The 18152-nt window shown below is 36.5% G+C and overlaps 7 protein-coding genes across 9 annotated transcripts; 2 read left to right on the plus strand and 5 right to left on the minus strand.

Annotated features, from left to right (window-relative positions):
* The first annotated feature begins 1411 nt into the window (after positions 1–1411).
* On the plus strand, positions 1412–4836 carry LOC118437390. Its single transcript, XM_035856360.1, has 5 exons — positions 1412–2009; positions 2077–2300; positions 2413–2538; positions 2628–2795; positions 2988–4836. The coding sequence occupies exons 1-5, from the start codon at positions 1647–1649 to the stop codon at positions 4063–4065; spliced, it is 1959 nt and encodes a 652-aa protein (XP_035712253.1). The 5' UTR covers positions 1412–1646; the 3' UTR covers positions 4066–4836.
* On the minus strand, positions 4787–7160 carry LOC118437395. The gene is made up of 3 exons (XM_035856364.1): positions 6877–7160; positions 6508–6807; positions 4787–6334 (listed from the first exon to the last, which is right to left on the minus strand). The coding sequence occupies exons 1-3, from the start codon at positions 7054–7056 to the stop codon at positions 4883–4885; spliced, it is 1932 nt and encodes a 643-aa protein (XP_035712257.1). The 5' UTR covers positions 7057–7160; the 3' UTR covers positions 4787–4882.
* Positions 7161–8236: 1076 nt separating this feature from the next.
* On the minus strand, positions 8237–9399 carry LOC110841916. Its single transcript, XM_022087615.2, has 3 exons — positions 9266–9399; positions 8963–9195; positions 8237–8906 (listed from the first exon to the last, which is right to left on the minus strand). Exons 1-3 carry the CDS (start codon positions 9270–9272, stop codon positions 8673–8675), a joined length of 474 nt encoding a protein of 157 aa, XP_021943307.2. The 5' UTR covers positions 9273–9399; the 3' UTR covers positions 8237–8672.
* A 60-nt stretch (positions 9400–9459) lies between these two features.
* On the plus strand, positions 9460–11839 carry LOC110851567 (S-phase kinase-associated protein 1). 3 transcript variants are annotated; one of them, XM_035856390.1, is made up of 4 exons: positions 9460–9592; positions 11001–11192; positions 11294–11416; positions 11515–11839. In XM_035856390.1, exons 2-4 carry the CDS (start codon positions 11001–11003, stop codon positions 11689–11691), a joined length of 492 nt encoding a protein of 163 aa, XP_035712283.1. In that variant the 5' UTR covers positions 9460–9592; the 3' UTR covers positions 11692–11839. The 3 variants fall into 3 exon arrangements, with proteins under 3 accessions (XP_035712283.1, XP_035712272.1, XP_021955108.1); XM_035856379.1 differs by lacking the exon at positions 9460–9592 and adding an exon at positions 9685–10057; XM_022099416.2 differs by lacking the exon at positions 9460–9592 and adding an exon at positions 10481–10766.
* Positions 11840–11972: 133 nt separating this feature from the next.
* On the minus strand, positions 11973–13614 carry LOC110853402. Its single transcript, XM_022101700.2, has 5 exons — positions 13483–13614; positions 13321–13400; positions 13024–13154; positions 12434–12946; positions 11973–12227 (listed from the first exon to the last, which is right to left on the minus strand). The coding sequence occupies exons 2-5, from the start codon at positions 13369–13371 to the stop codon at positions 12059–12061; spliced, it is 864 nt and encodes a 287-aa protein (XP_021957392.1). The 5' UTR covers positions 13372–13400; positions 13483–13614; the 3' UTR covers positions 11973–12058.
* A 306-nt stretch (positions 13615–13920) lies between these two features.
* Positions 13921–15279, minus strand: LOC110853501. The gene is made up of 5 exons (XM_022101805.2): positions 15126–15279; positions 14780–14939; positions 14557–14639; positions 14252–14331; positions 13921–14125 (listed from the first exon to the last, which is right to left on the minus strand). Exons 1-5 carry the CDS (start codon positions 15165–15167, stop codon positions 13969–13971), a joined length of 522 nt encoding a protein of 173 aa, XP_021957497.1. The 5' UTR covers positions 15168–15279; the 3' UTR covers positions 13921–13968.
* A 559-nt stretch (positions 15280–15838) lies between these two features.
* On the minus strand, positions 15839–18069 carry LOC110856233. Its single transcript, XM_022104707.2, has 3 exons — positions 17480–18069; positions 16535–17008; positions 15839–16409 (listed from the first exon to the last, which is right to left on the minus strand). The coding sequence occupies exons 1-3, from the start codon at positions 17922–17924 to the stop codon at positions 15898–15900; spliced, it is 1431 nt and encodes a 476-aa protein (XP_021960399.1). The 5' UTR covers positions 17925–18069; the 3' UTR covers positions 15839–15897.
* Between the last annotated feature and the right edge of the window lie 83 nt (positions 18070–18152).

Below are 18152 nucleotides of genomic sequence, written 5' to 3' on the forward strand. Positions count from 1 at the left end.
AATATGACAACTTTCCACTGCGAACAATCAGCTATCTACCCAATATGTATGCATGTATGTATGTATGTATATATGTATATGTATTCTGTCCCAGAGTAATTATAATAGAATAATTTTACAATGACGAAACTTCTATACTTGAAAAAAATCAAACAAAAATAACTTGCACTGTCAGTATACAAAAGGCGTTAGGTGATGGTTTTGACGAATTCTCGGGTGAATATCTTTGGCGGGGAGTTGAATTTTGGACTGATTTTTGGTATGTTGCAAGATAATACTCTCAAAAAGATATCTTTAAAATTTTAGGGTGATAGCTTCACAAATGCACCCTACAGTGCCCCCGGAGTTGGTAGAAGCCAAAAAAACACTTTCCAAACTTAATTGCTTATATAGCATGATAACCAAAGAGGTCAGAGGTGAATGATTGTTAATATAATAACCCTAGATAATCATTGCATGTAATAATAAAAGAATCCGTAATGAATCACACAACGTGGGCCTTCCATCATCGCGGATAGTTTGCCCAAAAAATGATAAATCAGACCGTGCGCGGAAAAATTAACCTGCTGACCTTGAAAGTTGACCCACCGGGTCAAATGCAGCTTGAGGGTAAAGCTGGAAGTGTCCTAAGTAATATTAAAACAAACAGTCAAGATTTTGTGTAAACAGTTTTATAGAAGGACCCGAGCTAATCAGCTGTCGCAGAATCCTAAAAAACTCGTGAACTTATTTGGAAAATTAATGGTCAAATTTTTTCGAAGATAAATTTTAATAATCTTTTGGTGTCCCCTGCTGCAGAACTATTTTATCTACAAGGTACAAGTGACAAAATAATAAAATTATTGCGTTTTGGTTAGTTAAATTATTTCGAAAACGACGGGAACTTTTCCAAAAAGTTTATAAGGTCTGATGAAAACTCAGTCCGTGGGGTGTAACCACTTATCAAAATTTTGTCAAAAGTACTTACAGTGCAATATACTATATGTACCTTGGATAAAAACCACGTTAGGGATTTTTAGCATCAAAGTCGTAAAATGTGGGGGCCTTAAAAGTGGAAGAGTTGCGTTAAAGAGCGCATTTCATTAGGACAAGTATGAAATTAGACTGTAAAACGGACTTAAAAGATAAGCATGAGGCAAAAGTGGTTTTATATAGTGAAAAGCATGCTAAGTCCCTTAAAAATAGTCGCAAAAACTATTTTTGCATCAGGACCTCAGAAAAAAATATTTTGTTCAACGCCATTTTATAAGAACACTGGTTTGGAAAACTAAAAAAGGACACCTGTCCAAATTTGACCTTGCCTCATTTCGCAGAGTACACAAAATCGGAAGCCAGATATGCTTACCTATAGTTTGAGACATGGGCTTTCAGATAAAAAAAGTTAGAAATCTCTACGACTAAAATCCATCCCGCAATTAAGGCATGAATTCGTCAAAACCATGTCCTAACGCCTTTTGTACGCAATTAATGACAAGGTAGAGTTTGCAGATAACGAGATATCAGATAACAGCGAATTAATGCATTATAGCACAAACATGCAGTTTGGCTACGGTTATCTAACTCCACTCCACTTCAACTTGCAATATGCAATCTAGCTAAACACCACACCTTGCATTCATACAACCAATCTAATAAGTTTTTAAGTAATGAGAAAAATTTTGAAAGCAAAGCGTTGGCACAATTGTTCTGGAAAACAAGACCCATTACCCGCTAAAGTTTTACCCTCCAAGTCATCACCTACGGCAACCGCTATGACACAAACATTCTACTCGGTGGCGGAGGCACTGCGAAATTTAGCTGATTCGAAGGACTCCATGGACGTCACATTTGTCGTGGGAGAGGAACGAAGGGAGGTTAAAGGGCATAACCTCATCCTCCGGTCGAGATCAGTTGTACTTGAAACAATGTTGGAAGACCGGTGGAATTCTGAGAAGGATAAAAATAAGGCTGGGATTAGAATCGTGATAAGCCTGCCCATAGACCCGGAAATATTTGAAAAATTCGTCAAGGTATTTTTATTCGAGTTTCGTTAACAGTTTATGTCATGGAATATGAATGTATGACTTATTTATGTAGTTCATCTACACGGATGACGTGGAGGACTGCATAGGAAGTTTGGACTTTGAAGACTTATTGGACATGAGCAATCTGGCTGAAATGTATGGGTTCGAAAACCTTCGGGAGGCAACCACCCTTAAAATCGCGCACGACCTGGTCGCAGATTATACGAATTGTTATGCAGCCTTTGTGCAAAAGTTGGATCAGGATTTAAGAAATGTGGCTTGGGCGGTTCTTAAAAGGTGTAATACGTAGATATTTACCTGCATATGTAACTCAGCCATGAATCCAAGGATATTGAATACTTGGCATCTTTCGCTACTACATAAAGACAATGTTTATATTTTATTTAAGAAATATTCTCATTGCCTTGAATTCGGACGAGTTATTGACAAAATGGACAGAAGAAATTTGGATCCATATTTTGAAAGATGAAAGCCTGACTGTCGATGAAATCGATCTTTTCGAAGCTTTATACAGGTCTTGAAATACATAATTTAAATTAGACTAGTTCTTCGCATTAATTATAAACATGTTGGGTAAATGTAAATATATGTAATTCATTTCAGGTGGAAAGAACATAAAGCATTTCTTAGAAATTCGGAATTTCAAAAATTATTGGCACTAATCCGATTCCCGCTTATGGACGTACAGACGCTCGAATTTCAAGTTAGGTCAAAATCTGTGTTATCGGATACTCAACTATTAAACATTACAATGGCCAGTTTGGGAGTTATGTATGTATATTTAGCCTTATGTACTTGTATTTACATAATAATATGTACATACGCACTATACGATGCACAACATTCATTGTCGGCCTTATAATAAAATCAGACACGTGCAATTCACGTTTCTGATCTGATTTTATACTTATGCCGACGATATGCCCATATTACCTGAAAATTTAAATTTTTAAAAATTATTAGGTCGAAAAATAATCCGTTCACATTTCGTGGAGTGGAGAGATGGCGAAAAGTGGTGTACGTTTCCTCCTCTGATGAATTACGAGCAATACTGGATCCTACTCCAAAAACAGTCGAGAATTCTGCCAAGTTGAATGAAATCATACTTCTACCGGGAGATTATCGTGGAAATTTTAATTTCAACAATGCGAACTTGTCCCACTGCGAAGTAAAAGGGTTCGGACTTTACACAATATTTCAGGCTAGGCAATGCCAGCTAACTTTCACGGCTGGGATTATTACCCTAACTAATGTCATCTTTAAAAGCCAAATTACCCTGGTACACGTTATGAGCCATTTTAATCGCCTACTCAATTTCCGAGTTGCTAGAGATACATATTTTGCTTTATTGGTGAAAGGGGGCTCAAATCGGTTTGAAAATTTTGAAATGCAAGTAAACCCGCACGGTGAGTCGGGACAAAATTGTACAAATTGCACAGTAAAACAGTGCGAATTTGCTTCAGCTTGTCTGGAGAACTTTAATTTAAACTTGAAATCGTCACAAACCACGTGTATTTTACGCAGTGAAGGAAGTGCCAACACCTTTTCTAGCTTCGAATGTTCACCTCAACCGGAACAAAAATCGAGGTCTAGTTATTGCTTAGAAATTGCTGGAAAAGATAATGTCATTGAAAATTTTAATTTTGCAAAAAAATTGAAGCTGGCTTCTGATTGGCCAGATTATCACGGCCCAAGTCATGTTAAACTTAGGACAGATTGCACTGGGTTAAAAGTTGAACGATCCGGTTTTAAATCGACGGAGTGTAAAGGAGGTGACATTCAATTTAAAAATTGTGCCCTTACTAAAGTTAAGGTGGAAGGAAAGGGTCATAAATTTGAGGAATGTAAGTTAGGTCAAGTTGTGAATGAAGGTGAAAATGTAGAAATAACTGACTGTATTACGGTGCAAAAATGGGTTAAAGTTAAAGATCCCAGTAGCGGAACTATAAATTTGGGGCTGGTAGGCAAAGGTACGGCGGGGGCCCCTGTCCCTGACAGATTTGAAAATACTTCAGAAATTAGGGACATTTTGTGGTTTTAGGAAGGTAATTTTGCGCCGTCTGTTTAAACGACAAAGGTTTACTTAAAATTATATATTAATAAAACCACAACTTCAAAAACTGAGGGTAGAGCTGGCTGGTAGCACAGAGTTCAGTTTTTGCAGTAGTTTGATTAATGCTTTTTGAGCTAAATAACTAAATGATAATTTCAGAACATGAAAAATTATTAATTAAGATTGGATTTGCAAACCCTGTAGGAAAATAAATAGAAAATTTGATAGTTGATAGTTGCAATTCCCATTCCCATCTAAGAAATCTTGGAATGGAAATTATACCTAATATAGATATTTAACAGAATTTCTTCATAGAAATTTAATTTGTTACGATTTTATTATGCCCCTTCTGCAACGCTTGTCCCTAGTTTCCCCAATGTTTGGAAGGTAACAAATTTATATAATTTAGGGGAATTTCGGGGCCCCAGCTCCGCGGGGGCCCCTAGGCAATGCCTACCCTGCCTACCCCTAGTTCCGCTAGTAAAAGATCCGTGAATATGATGAATATTTGTGTTACAATGAATTTAAAAATTTTTATACGAATAAATATGTTATGCAGGTTCATAGATAAAATGGTAAATAAAGTGTTACATGAAATTGATTTCTATGGTTTTGGGTTTATGTATGTAAGTGGTGTATAAAGTGTTTTACAAATATGCAAATAAATAATTTACACGCTAAAGGTGTAAATTTTTAACACATTTTTAAATATGTAAATGATCCATTCTTTTTATTGAGGCTGAGGCTTTTATGTAATACTGAAAATGGAATTTACTTATAAGTATTTAGTTCGATTCGTACATAATTAATCGAATTTAGCCACGTTGGGGAACATCTTCTCTATTTCTACCGAAGTAATTTGTAATATGCTTCTTATCTCTTCGTATGGAACGTGTAATTCTCTCAAGGTTTTGCACGGGGTAAAATTGTTTTCAACGCTTCTTTCACCCGGAACTAAAAATGTTTTGAAGAGGTGACTACACTTTTTAAATTCTTGATCTCGCCTTGCAGAGTTTTTATAATGTTGCTTAATATCCAGGCGCAAGGATTGCAGCCTCGGCAAAAATTTATTGTACACAAGCAAAGACCTATGAGCGCCATCACAAAATGATATCTTTGGGCAAAAAGTATTGCAATTTTTTTCCTGCCAAGTTTTCGAATCTCCTTCAGAAGAAATAATTAAATATTTCAACCTTTCCAAAACCGGAATATGAATTTCACTCCTTTTTCGCAACATGGGCAAAATAAATTGCAAATTGTTCAGTGATTGAGCATTTTTCTCGATTAGATTCTCAAAATCTGTGAAAACTCGTAGATTGAAGTGATCCCTTGTTTTCCTCGGGTATATCCAATTCAGCTCTAATTTTGTTAACTGTTGAGGCAGAGTGAGACAACAACGCGACACTGACGGGGTTGTATGGAGCATCATTAATTTTTGCAAATGCGAAAATTTTGCGACATCCTCACAACTCAATTGCGCCAACTCTTCAAGAAATAGCAAACTTAACATTTTCGAACATGCGAAACCCATCGATTGCAAATTGGTAGAGCTTAACACGTCCATGAAAGATGTGCACCATTCTTCCAGCCTCGATTCGCCTGGATGAGGATCAATCTTATCTTTCTTATCATTATTTTCTTCCCTGCGTAATATTTCAAATGCGATGGTGACACTTTTCAAGTGTGGAAAAGCGATATGGGGAAAATTAAGATTTGCGAAGCCCCAATCTCCCAAAATTTGTAAATCTTGTAAAGTTTGGGACACCGCTTGAAATAGTTTCATTCGTATTGAGAGATCTTGTGGGGAGTGGATTGCCCCGTTAATTCGTAATGATTCTACGTTCCGTTGGTGTTTCAGGAGATGGGTGAAATCTTGCCGAAATTTTCGGGTTAACGGGTTGGCCGAATTTGATAAAACGGGGAGGTTCAGGTACCAGTGGGGATGAGGGAAATGCTCCATTTCATATGTATATTTTAAAATCCGCATAGATTCCCGCGTAGTTTGGTACGTGTTAAAGTTGAAGTGGATAAGGGACTTGTCTCGTAAGAGGGGTGTGGCTTCTTCGTACCATAGTTTGCAGACTAGACGAGCACTTTTGAGAGTGGAGATGGGCAAATAGGTTAGAATTTTGGAAATGAGGTGTTCATTACGTCCAAGGGTGCTGCCAGGGTTTGAGGCATCTGGGTGAGGTTCGTTTTCGCGGCATGGGGTTAATACTGGTTGGTTGGATTTGGTCAGGTGCAAAAAGTTGGACCTCTAAATTGGGGTCACAAATATGTATGAATTACATGAATATTTTGAATTATGTAAGGAATTCACTCGGAGATTAGCAACGTGTTCCTACATAATATAATTTTTGCCAAGTTACAAACCTCTGAGTGAATTGTGTCATAATACATAATTTGCGCAGATATTATTAAGGTAACCACCTCAAAAAGGAAGATTGGTATTTTCCCAGAATTTCTGGTTCCCGTTCTTTCTATAAAGGATACGATATCGTCCACAACACTGTAGTTAATTCCGAACGAAACGTAATCCCCAAAGTGGAGTTGGACTTTTTTCGTAAGTTTTTCCCCGTTTAGATAAATTGAGTTTCCTTCCTGAGATTTAATCCACCATGTGCGATCTTGTTTTATGTGAATTTCGCATTCTTCTCCAACTTCGGGAAAGTAACAGAATATAAATTCACCCTGATTGTCACGACTGGTAAAATTTTTCCCGATAGTGTACTGCAAAATTTTAAAAGACATTTTTTAAGTGTTAAAAATTCACGAAATTTTACAAATGTACATTCATACCTTTTGACCAGGAATACAATACAGCGTACAAAATTCCTCGCTAAAATTTTCCCGATTTATGCTATGAAACGAATGCAAACTTGAATACTTTGACACCACTTTTTGAGTTTCTGGCTCCTCAAGAATTAACGTTGAAGTTGAACTGATATATTTTGCAAATAGTAATCTACCGTCGGTCATTTTACCAAGTAATATTTTTCTGTATTATGCAAGTTGAGACTGCAAAACTGCATCCGGACTGACCAACTCTTGTCTGTGTCCACCTTGAAAGACATTACGACTGAAGAGACGACGAAGGACTAATGAATATTTAGATACAAAAGGAAGCATCTTGCATTGCAATGTGTGTATCATGCTAATTGAAACCAGTTATTCCACCACAATCCCATCATCATTATAGAAATGATAAGCAGCCTGCACGCTCTGCACTTTGTCCTTCACAAGATCTTGCTAAAGCGTGTGCGGTAGGAAATGATGTGTTGCTGCGAAGATCAGAAAATAACGCTAAACTGATTTTGTATGTAAGTAGATGGACGTTGACGTATGTCAAGTGGAATTATGAATGAATAAATAAAACATGAGCTTAATTTGGCGGTTGCATGTATGCTTGAGTAGCATTATGTAAATCTAACGTAACAAATGAGAAATTAATTCCCCCGTAAATTTCTTCTGAACTATATTTAGAAGAATATGCATCCTTTAATTTTACATTAGCGAGTAGCAATTTAAAAATTGAGGTAATAGAAGGTTTGGTTTTTGTAGTGGAAATGTTTAAGTAGGCTAAATTAAAATGTTCTTGAATCTGGGTTCACTTGTGTTGTTGATGTATCTGTACACCAGTTGACGTAATGATGGATGAGTGTATTATGTCTGGCGTCGTAAATTGAGTATGTTATATATCCACTATTCAGTAATTAAATGGTACTATGTAATCTGTGTGTATGTAGAACGTAAATACATAATTGTTAGGATGAGATGATTTAATTTATGGCAATAAAGTGGGATGAGTGAGATACGTGTGAGATGCATAGTGTCTCAAGTCTCAACTTATCGTACAATCGTACATTTGATGCAGGCTGCTAACGAAATGTACCTATATTTGAGACGAGATGAACAAAATTGCAAATGCAATGTTCTCGCTGCACTTGCACATGGAATGGGTGGCAGGTTGAGACAGATTGAGACAACACATTTCATGTGTTAGGTACTACATACGCAAATGTATGTGAAAGTATGTACCTGGAAATTACATATTTGTACAACATAACAACATATGTAACTGGGTATATGAATATGAATATTGTCGCGTTAATATCTATAAATTAAATTCCATTGCATAAGACAAGAAACAGAGTATGAGTTATTTTTGCAATATTGTCAAATATTGTCTAATTCGAATGTATTTATTTTAATTAGTTACGACTACACCCACTTCTGTTAGATTCCAGGCCACTACAAAATTCAAGCATTCCGTTCCATCTTACATTTATGGTGCTTGTTTTCCAGCACGACATTCCATAATACGTGCATAGACAATAATTATGTAATTAAGTATTTAGTATAACACGAGCCACGTGGCATTCAACTGCACACTGCATGATTTCTACATTTACGTAATTACTTGTGTCCATACGTACGAGCATACATATATACGACTCTGTTCCACAATTATCAGTTAATTAACCATTGATAAGATAAAATATACTTCAATTATTATAAAAAGTGAAGAATTTTCGGGGCACAAAGTCAAACGGGTTTCAGATGCTGGGGCATGATCAATTATTTAGCTGACCAGTCTAAAATGGGACCCTTTTCACGAGAGCATACTCCACCTCAGACACGAGAAGGCACATGTCAGCCAAACTAATGACCATGTCATCCGATTTTGGCAATTCTTTCGTTCCCATGACATGTTTCGCCCTTTCAGAATTCCCAGAATTCCTTTCAGAATTTCCGAAATTTTCAAAGTGTTTAGCGATCGTGGTTGACCCGTACGTGACTGGTCCACCCACTCGCTCAGTTTGCGCTCCCTGTCATGGAAATAAAATTGTCGTCTTTGGAAAGAAAGTTATTGATTACTTTCTACCAGTTTAGTCCCCACTTCCGGTTTGGGCGGATGTTGAATGTGATTCCCATTTTTGTCCAGGGTCACTGGTGGGAATTTAGCTGCAGGTAAGACTCCCATTATTTTGTCCATTGCTTTGGAAATTTTGTTTGGATCGTGTCCATTGAAATGAAACGGTTTCGGCTCCTCCTCCGCAGATTTCTTGACCTCGTCGAGCAATTGCTGCTTGTGAAACCACATCATGTACTGGAAAACTGTGTAAGAAGAAAATTAACTAAATATATGTATGTTGACAAATATAATTTATTCAAAATATTTGTATACCGTCCATGTTCTAGAATTTGTAATTTGTGTCGGTATTACTTTTTTCTGTAAACGAGGTACTTTAATTATTATTATTTTGTTCTTAGGATTCGAACGTCCTAAAGATCGACTGAATCTCAAAAGACGAAGACTCCTTAAATAAGAACGAAATTACTCGTGTCTGTATTAGATAATGAGATCCTGAGGGCTTTCCTGTCACGGGATTTATTACAAAGTTATGCAGTTATCTGTTCACGAGGGACAAAGAGCGTCACAATGTAAATATGCATTTATTGCTCACATGGCCGCATCGTGAAACATTTGCATTGTGAATCCGGATGATCATGGGTAAAAATTATGCAGACTAGTGAAAATATGCAGATAGCGTAATATAATTAATAAATGATAACCAGGTGGGGCATGCACATGGCTTAGGACACGAGGCTAGCACCTGATTTGATAAATAACCGTCTCTAAATATATGTATCTAAATATGTGTTTATGACAGTAGTTAAGACAATGAATTTTCATATCTCTAAGGGGAACATTCATAAAATATGTTAACTCAAAACTGGTGATTTTTTACCCCTGCCACTACCATCATAACATGCTACACCCCATTTTTTACGTGTGGCGCAGGTTGACGTGTGGCACAACGGCCCGACCCATCTACCCGCTCCGCGTTACGTATTTTATGAACATTCCCGTCGATACATATGTATGCTTGCATATTTGAAATCTTTTACACAGATCAAAGTCAAAGCAGTCGATCACGTAATCAACTGATTTTCGAAATAATCATGCCTCATGACTGTAAGTTTACCCTCCCCCAAGAGGGGAGCAGATAATAGACTATCCATGCGTTCACTATATATGCACATATGTATGTATGTCTTTACGAGTGTGTTGTATGTATGCAGATATCTACATATGCATTTATGCCCATAAAAAATGTGCATGTACTTAGGAATAATTTTTTGCACTTTGAAAGCATAAGAAAGTAATACGTACATACTTATATTTAAATAATATTCGTTCGAAAAAGGAAACTTGTAAATTCCACAAATCTTAAAAAGTCAAAATTAGTTCCTTCTTTTCGTGGAATTTGTGGAACCCAGTTGTAAGCACAATGAGAACCTAGGCATAAAAAAGATTAGGTTAACGTTAAAGCATGGATCTAAAGGAATTTGGGTTAAAGTAAGGATTAAAAAGGGTTCGTTTCCTATTATTTGCTACTTACATACATATGTAAATTTACATTCAGTTCGATTGTAACTATAAAGTGTCAGGTACCCGAAATTAGGTTTCAAACTTTCAACAATAGTAGACCCTTGTTTAAAATAGATCAACGTGCTAACAACGACGCCTTAAAAAAGTTCTAACAGCTTCATTCCAACTTTGACAACCGAGTAGTTAACTCACAAAACTTTTTTTTTCCGGTAAACTTTTAAATATTAAGCACAAAATTCCTTCAAGTTTACTACTACCAATTGGAAGTACTTGTATAACCTGTTGAATAAAGGTAAAGCTACGTTATTGAGGTTATTGCTATGAAATTTGAAATTTACTTCTGAAAACCTGCAAATCATACCCTGCAAAATTTCTTAAACCATTTTCATTTGGATCCTTTAAAGTTATGAATTAAATGTCCTGCCCACTGTTTTGAAATATTTTTTAATTAGAATTTGCACTCCGTTAGAATTTTTGTCAAGAGTGAAAGTAACATCTGATGGAAATCAACTTGAATTATTTTCAGATGCCTTTCATCAATTTGGAATCTTCGGATGGGGACATGCTAAAGGTTGATGTTGACGTGATCACATGCTCCCTAACGATCAAGCAGCTCATAGATAACTTGGGGGTCGGAGATGACAGCGAAGTCGTCCCCCTGAAAAATATTAGTACAGAAATACTGCAAAAGGTCATTACATGGGCCGAACATCACAAGGTATGCAAATAGATACTAAATAAAACCATTCTTGATTATCAATTTGCATATGTGCTAAATGAATTGCAAATTAAATTGACTATTGATAAATATGTATACAGGATGATCTCCCATCCATTGAGGATGACGAGGATCCACCCCGTGAGCGACGCACCGACGACATTACCACGTGGGACGCCAATTTCATAAAGATGGAACAAATTGAGCTATTTGACCTGATTGTGGTAAGCTTGCTGCAAACACAAATATTTTGCTAAATTGAGTGCGATGTTATTTGTCAGATAAGTAATATTTAAATGTATTTTACTTTCTGCCGGATTAGGCTGCAAACTATCTCGACATTACTGGCTTGTTGGACCTCGGGTGCAAGATCGTGGCGAACATGATCAAGGGCAAGACGGCAGATGATATTCGCGCAATGTTTAATCTCGTGAATGATCTGACGCCCCAGGAGGAGGAACAAATTCGTAAGGAGAACGAATGGTGTGAGGAAAAGTAGACAGATTTTTAATTTGCATGTTTGTTGATATAAGTTTGATACGAGAAGAAATTGTATGTTTATATATGTCGCATGCAAAAAAAAATTTGAGGTGTGTAAGATAATTCTTGCAATTTCATTCGTTAATAAATTTCATGTGTGCAATACATAAATTTTAGGAAATTAATTATTTTCCATTGATATCAAGAAATTCATAGAATTTTACAAAAAATGTAATGAACCATAGAGAGAAACATGTTAACAGTAATTTGATAAGTATTTCATTCATCATCTTATTCCCTTCGTTATGTCATTTTTGAAGTAGGTTGGATTGAGTGGTCGTAACGGTCCGATTTGTAAAACCAGGTTGATAAAGTCAACGCTAATTTCAGCGAGGGGACTCCACACAAACTTTCTTGTGCTCTGGCCAGTCATCCTTTTGACACTTTTCTGAGCAGTATCGGACGACTTTGCATCTCGCACATCGTTTCAGAATTCCCTCCTTGAATACATCCTCCTTAAAACAAGCTCCACATTTCAGGGCTGGGTCAATATCACTAAATAGAAAAATCATTCCACAAATTAGTTAAACGCAAAAATTGGGATATAGCAAAATCAAAAAGTAGATTCATTTAATGTGTCATCAATTCTGCTAATTTCTAGTAAGCCCAGTATGAAATTAACATATTTTTTTAGAAACAATTTATAAATTTCAAGAACGACTGAACTGAACCATCTTTCAGCTTAGAAAAAGACAACTCACCCGAACCCCATCTCATACAATACATCGGTTATCACCATCTCCTTGGAGGCTTCAAACAGCTCATTAGTCCAATAAGTTGGCTGGGTCTTGTCCTCTTTGCCAAACGAGGTGATCGTCGCCCCTTTCATGAATTCGCTAATGTAGTGGTAAAAGACGGTGTTTAGCCAGCCTCCTGAAGCCAATTCGTCCACCATTGCCATGTAAGGGACGTCTTCCCTCTTCCTGAACTCCTTGCATCGGAGAAATTCAACAGTCCACCCGTCCCCGCAGGTGCATCCAGCCACAGATGCACATTTGCATCTCACCGCGTAACGGATGTTCTTCACAATTTCTTCTCCCACGTCGGCAAAGATCCGCGACTCGGGTGGAATGGTGGCAGCGTCCTCGTAAAAGTGGGCGTTTGTCGTGTCAATGATCAGAACCCGTTTATTAGCCGGGTTGGTTCGGTCGAGAAGTACGCCGAGATAAATTGTAAACGGCTTCACGGTTGGAACCAATCCAACGTTTGCCCATCTGTGGAGAAAATTATGTTTTGACGTGTAAGCAAAATTTTTATTTTAAATAGAATCGTTGCAACAAAAATATCTTACCTGGGATAGCTTCGGCAAACCTGCGTCTTGATGAGGAGGGCACTCCACTTAGGATTCTGCACCCTTTCGATCCGCAAAAAGTGGGGATTAACCCTCGTCGTGGGATGGGTCGCGTCCGCCATTTGGATTGTCTACAGCGCAGGATTATAATTGATGACTCGTTTTTAATTTGTAATTATGGAACAAAGTGTTACGTAAAATTTTAAAAAAACACGACAATTTCGTGGATAACACTAATAACGTGGTTTACATTTGATGCGTATGAATTGAAGAATTGTAACCAAATTAATAGCTTACCGAGTCCACAAAGCCCAAATGGTCCAAATGCTTGCTAATTAGAGCTTCCATTGTGATGAGGATCAAATCCGCTTGAAAATCTGAAAAAAAGTACTTCCACTTGGATTTCAACAAATTTACTTTGTGAAATTGATCCAACTAAAGATATTGAATTCTGCTCACCTGGTATTTATCTTATCGTTAGTTAATTGCCGAACTAGAATTTAAGTTAAACAATGAATAAACAATGTTCAACGGACAGCAAGTCCATCCAACCGTCAACGACGTAGAATCAGCAATTGACTGACAACTGATCTGACGGCTAGGTTGTTGTCTCCGCATTCGTGCAAGAGTGGGGCACTATGAAACCTAGTAGCGTTTTTCTTAGGTGAGAGTGAGACAAATCATGAAAAATATCATACTATATTTGCAAATCTGTGATTTAAAGGTCAATGGGCTTTTTTGGGTTTTTGCTTAAATCTCGTAATTTTGCTACTTTTTCTACATGTAAAAGAAATTTCAAATTAATTTCTGACAGATTGACAGAAATCATGGAAAAAATAAAATCGGGGACAATGTTAAATTTGCAAGAAATGTCGAAATAAATTTTACAACAGTTGCTGCAGAAAACAAAAGTATTTTATTTTCACTCGTAGATCAGAAAATTTATTACCCGTGCAATTGTTCTAAATATTTTTGAATTAAGAATAAAAAGGGCGTCGTGGCTGCTATGCCATTCAAAACTGTGGCGAGTGGGTTATTAGACGCCCGCTGTGCGCCAGGGTAATAAGGGTTCATCCAAGGTCCTGAATTTCCATAGGGTGAGCTATTTATGTAAATATAACAGTAGAATTCAAATTCTACATTTATGTATGTACATATGTACATATGTACTTCGCATGTTTAGGACACACAAATTACAGCAAAAATTTCTAAACTTTCGATAACTCACCAGCCTCCGTAAATGATGAATGGATAGTTCATTTGACGGGAATTTCGGCTTCTTAAAGATGTGTTTATCATTCGTTTCATCTACGCAGTAAAAAAATTATTTTGTAACAAGTAATTTTGCTACACATATTCATCGGGTTTTCATTACGAGTTCTCATGTTCTCATCGAAACATATTTTTGAAAAATGCCGTGGAGATTCTCAAACGAATTTTCAAGCCAAAATTTTTTACTAACTTTTTTTGCTAACATTGCTAACGATGCGAACTCATAATAGTCATAATGAATGCCCTCAAAATTAACTTTACCTGAAGTTCCTTAATTGGTGTTACTGGAGGTTTCATGGATTCCATATTCTGTGTGATCGCCTTTAAATTTGTCGATTTCGTGCCTGAATAAATGAATTCATGTATTTGTAAATATAAGTATGAGCATAAGTATTTATATAAGTTAAAACTACCAAACGTACATATGTAAATATCATTTACTTCAAACTTAGTTAGTCAACTTCTGTATTACTTAAAAGCTTACTAAGTGTGGTTCGGATTAGTTGGTCTGTACTGTTGAACACCGATGTTGATAATTTGTCGCCTTGGTCGTCCAATTTTTCTAATTTTTTCACTGTTCTCGAAACATGTGGGAATCCCCAGCTTCCGGACCACCAGATGGATAAGAAGAGAAGTATGCAAGACTGTGAATAAATTTGAAAGCTTAATACATTGAGAAAATTTTGTTCAGATTGTATGTACAACTTCCGGCGAATTTTTTCTGTTGATTGTGATTTATTTAATCTTTTGATATGCAAACGTACATACAAATGTACGTATTTTCTTTTAAAAATAAATTTGAGATTACGTTATGGTAAAAAATGTCTTACAAATTGATAACTTTTTCTTTCTTGAAGTTTGATTTGTGCCATTGTCTTAAGTATGTATTTAATCCGCAGAAAAATAAAATTTACGTCTTAAAAATGCACTGGCGAATAGATTTTTACTGTTCAACTACTTCTAGTTAGTGATCAAAAAAGTGACACAACGCAACTACTTGCAAAGGCCTGTGCATAAGGACACAGTTACATACATACATACATATAAGTATTGTATGTATATGTGTCATATGCCGTTAATAAATATGAATACCTGTTCAAACGGGTAGAACATAAATATGACCATAAAGTAGGGCAATCTTAAAGAAAAACTAAAATATTTACTTCGGATTAAACAAAATACTAAAGTGTTTTACGAGCAAAAAGCTGAACTATAAAATAATCCCCAGTTCATCAACATTAAAACAACTCATGCATACTTAAGGGTTGGCTTTCAGATTTTATACTCAATTAATGATTGAGTGCATATCGCTGAGATACGGTTAATACTCGAATTTCAATATCTGTAAATGAATCTTCGATTTATTACAATTAAATGAACCCGTTTTAAATACATAGGTGGATCATTTTGTTTAGTAATTTCATAATTTTAAATCACATATGCAAATGTGTCGATTTCATTTACATAGATAATAGACAATATTATTTAGTATTTATATGCATGCATTTTTTTAAATACGTGGAAAAATATGTAGAAAACGATGTATATGTATATAAATCCAAATTTATTCACAAAACCAACTTCATTAAAATTGAAATTGCATTAAAACACGCCATCCGCAATCATTTCCCTCGTGATTTCGCAAAGTCTCCCTTTTAGGAGCTCATTTGGTCTTGTAAAATCACAAAATTGTTCTACAAACGCTTCCGTGATATCCTTTCCTTCCTCCATGTTCTCCATGTCAGCAATTTCTCCCACACTTAAAGAAACTGGAAGGACCATCATGGCGATGTAATAGCCGAAAAATTTTGCCCGGTGAAACCGAAATTGGAGTGAATCCATGCAAAATCCGGGTAACGTGGGCGTCCTCAATTTTGCACAGACGTTGTTGAACGTGTCATGATATAAGAGGAGGAGGTCATCGATATGGTTTCGTCTGAATTCTGACGTGGTGGAGACAAAGAAGAGATACTGCAGGTCATGAATTACACAGGTTTCATGAGAGAGTTGGAGGTCGACAAGGGCAATTTCGAGCGGTTTTCCAGTCGTGGCATCGTACCGGAAGAGCATGTTGTTGTTGTTACAGTCGCCGTGGCATATGATGCGCCATGGTTCTGAGAATAATTTAAAAACACATATGTGAGAAAAATGGTGTCATATGTAATTAATTTCACAGAAATGTGAACTTGATTCGAATACGGGAATCACAATTAAGCTACATATACAAATACTTGCTAACCTGGATTTTCAGCATCTTTGCCAAACTTGGCAGGATCCGGTTTCGTAATTCGCATTAATTTGTCAAACCCTTCTGCGGTTTCATGTCCCGTAAAAAAATTCGTCATTTTGCCAACCAGTGGACAAAATTTATCCACTGCTGCGGAATAATCATTTCCTGGGCCAAATGCCCTATTATAGACTCCCTTCGCCTGCTCTAAACTGGTCAGTGTCACATCGTTCCAAATTGCAACACCTTCATCTGACACGTGGGTGACTAAGCAAGGAAATTTATCTGTAATGTTTCTCTCCACGTGGTGACGATACGCCCAGCTGAGGGCATGAACCCTGGCAAAAGCAGTAACGGCTAATTTCATGTGGTCTAGGTCAAATGGTTCGCGACGGTAGTTCATCCTAAATCCGTGAGTTTTTCGAAGATCCTCCATCACGATGTAGTTGTCGATGGAATTTATTTTTCCGGTTAGTCGGATTTTACCTGGGAGTTACAAATGTATTTTAAATTATGGTCTATTCTGACCAGAGGGTGTATAGGTGTGCACATATTTATGAAAAATCTCCAAAATATTAACGAAATATGTACTAAAAAACAAAAATTAAAATTTTTTGCAAAATTTTTATTTCTGAATATAATACTCTGGATTTTTTTACTCAAATTTCCTTGTGCAAAAAAACTCCGTCTTGTATCGTTGAAATAATTAAGAAATGTGTATTTTAAATATAAAAAATTCAGAATATTTATATGGTTTTCAAATAATTATCTGAAAACCTAGAAATATGTGGAAATATTTTGAAATTTTTGTGATCTATTTAAAAGAATTCGGGAACACGCCCACAAAGTTTTACTGCCGGTCGTCATCAAATAAAATAGTTGAATATAAATGCATATAGATATCCGACCTCTGATTCTGACTGACCACTTTTTGTGAGAGAACTTTTTGTTACTAACCTTCGTCCGACTGGAAATCGATGCACTCGCCATGCAAAAATTTAGCATATGGCAGGTTTACAAGCTCATCGTTACCAAGACCAAGCACTTCCGTTTGTATCCGTCTCAATTCCGGGATCCACTTGGAATAAACGTCACACTCTTTGAAAAAGAAGTTGAAATTGTTTGTGAATTGCTGTCTGGAAGGGTTATTTGGATAGCATTTTATCAAGAGGTGACGCCTTGTTCCGCCCGATAAGTGGATATCGACCGCGTAAATTATGCTTGCATAGTTCTCGCCTGGTTTCGTCCCCAGGGTGACGGAGTGAGAAATAATTTCGGAGACTGGATCACCCTTCTTCTTCGCCTCTATTTTTAACACATTTTGCAAAAATTCCTTCGTAATGATTTCATTACAGGTGGTGGTGTTGCTTTCACTTTTTACTTTTTCAGATGAGTTGGACATTTTCGAAAAAGGAAAATGCTAAATTTTGAAGACTGAAACTTGGAACTGAATATGGAATGGGATATTTGCTTTACTGCTGCAACCTTTATATGCAACCGTCTCGTGCAATCAATGCTGGATTGATGCAATGGCTAGACTTCAGTGTAGTTTATGTACATACGCTGTATGCACTAAAGATATGTGGCACATGCAATTTGTATTGCTTATTTATTTGGATGGATTATTATG

This window comes from Folsomia candida, unplaced genomic scaffold (assembly GCF_002217175.1).
Source record: "Folsomia candida strain VU population unplaced genomic scaffold, ASM221717v1 Fcan01_Sc001, whole genome shotgun sequence".
Taxonomy (NCBI): Eukaryota; Metazoa; Arthropoda; class Collembola; order Entomobryomorpha; family Isotomidae; genus Folsomia; species Folsomia candida.

Bases quoted from the DNA above. Each gene is read 5' to 3' on its own strand.
- LOC118437390 (XM_035856360.1), top strand. From the start codon at position 1,647: ATGAGAAAAATTTTGAAAGCAAAGCGTTGGCACAATTGTTCTGGAAAA. The intron at 2,010-2,076 runs GTATTTTTATTC...TTATTTATGTAG, and splicing joins TATTTGAAAAATTCGTCAAG to TTCATCTACACGGATGACGT. The intron at 2,301-2,412 runs GTGTAATACGTA...ATTTTATTTAAG, and splicing joins GCTTGGGCGGTTCTTAAAAG to AAATATTCTCATTGCCTTGA.
- LOC118437395 (XM_035856364.1), bottom strand. From the start codon at position 7,056: ATGACCGACGGTAGATTACTATTTGCAAAATATATCAGTTCAACTTCA. The intron at 6,808-6,876 runs GTATGAATGTAC...AAAATTTTGCAG, and splicing joins ATTGTATTCCTGGTCAAAAG to TACACTATCGGGAAAAATTT. The intron at 6,335-6,507 runs GTGGTTACCTTA...ACCCCAATTTAG, and splicing joins TACCAATCTTCCTTTTTGAG to AGGTCCAACTTTTTGCACCT.
- LOC110841916 (XM_022087615.2), bottom strand. The intron at 8,907-8,962 runs GTAGAAAGTAAT...TTTCCATGACAG, and splicing joins CGGAAGTGGGGACTAAACTG to GGAGCGCAAACTGAGCGAGT.
- LOC110851567 (XM_035856379.1), top strand. The intron at 11,193-11,293 runs GTATGCAAATAG...ATATGTATACAG, and splicing joins CATGGGCCGAACATCACAAG to GATGATCTCCCATCCATTGA. The intron at 11,417-11,514 runs GTAAGCTTGCTG...CTGCCGGATTAG, and splicing joins AGCTATTTGACCTGATTGTG to GCTGCAAACTATCTCGACAT.
- LOC110853402 (XM_022101700.2), bottom strand. From the start codon at position 13,371: ATGGAAGCTCTAATTAGCAAGCATTTGGACCATTTGGGCTTTGTGGAC. The intron at 13,155-13,320 runs GTAAGCTATTAA...CCTGCGCTGTAG, and splicing joins ATTTGGGCTTTGTGGACTCG to ACAATCCAAATGGCGGACGC. The intron at 12,947-13,023 runs GTAAGATATTTT...TTTTCTCCACAG, and splicing joins GTTTGCCGAAGCTATCCCAG to ATGGGCAAACGTTGGATTGG.
- LOC110853501 (XM_022101805.2), bottom strand. From the start codon at position 15,167: ATGGCACAAATCAAACTTCAAGAAAGAAAAAGTTATCAATTT. The intron at 14,640-14,779 runs GTAAGCTTTTAA...TCATTTATTCAG, and splicing joins ACTAATCCGAACCACACTTA to GCACGAAATCGACAAATTTA. The intron at 14,332-14,556 runs GTAAAGTTAATT...TTTACTGCGTAG, and splicing joins CACCAATTAAGGAACTTCAG to ATGAAACGAATGATAAACAC.
- LOC110856233 (XM_022104707.2), bottom strand. From the start codon at position 17,924: ATGTCCAACTCATCTGAAAAAGTAAAAAGTGAAAGCAACACCACCACC. The intron at 17,009-17,479 runs GTTAGTAACAAA...TGTAACTCCCAG, and splicing joins CGATTTCCAGTCGGACGAAG to GTAAAATCCGACTAACCGGA. The intron at 16,410-16,534 runs GTTAGCAAGTAT...AATTATTCTCAG, and splicing joins CAAAGATGCTGAAAATCCAG to AACCATGGCGCATCATATGC.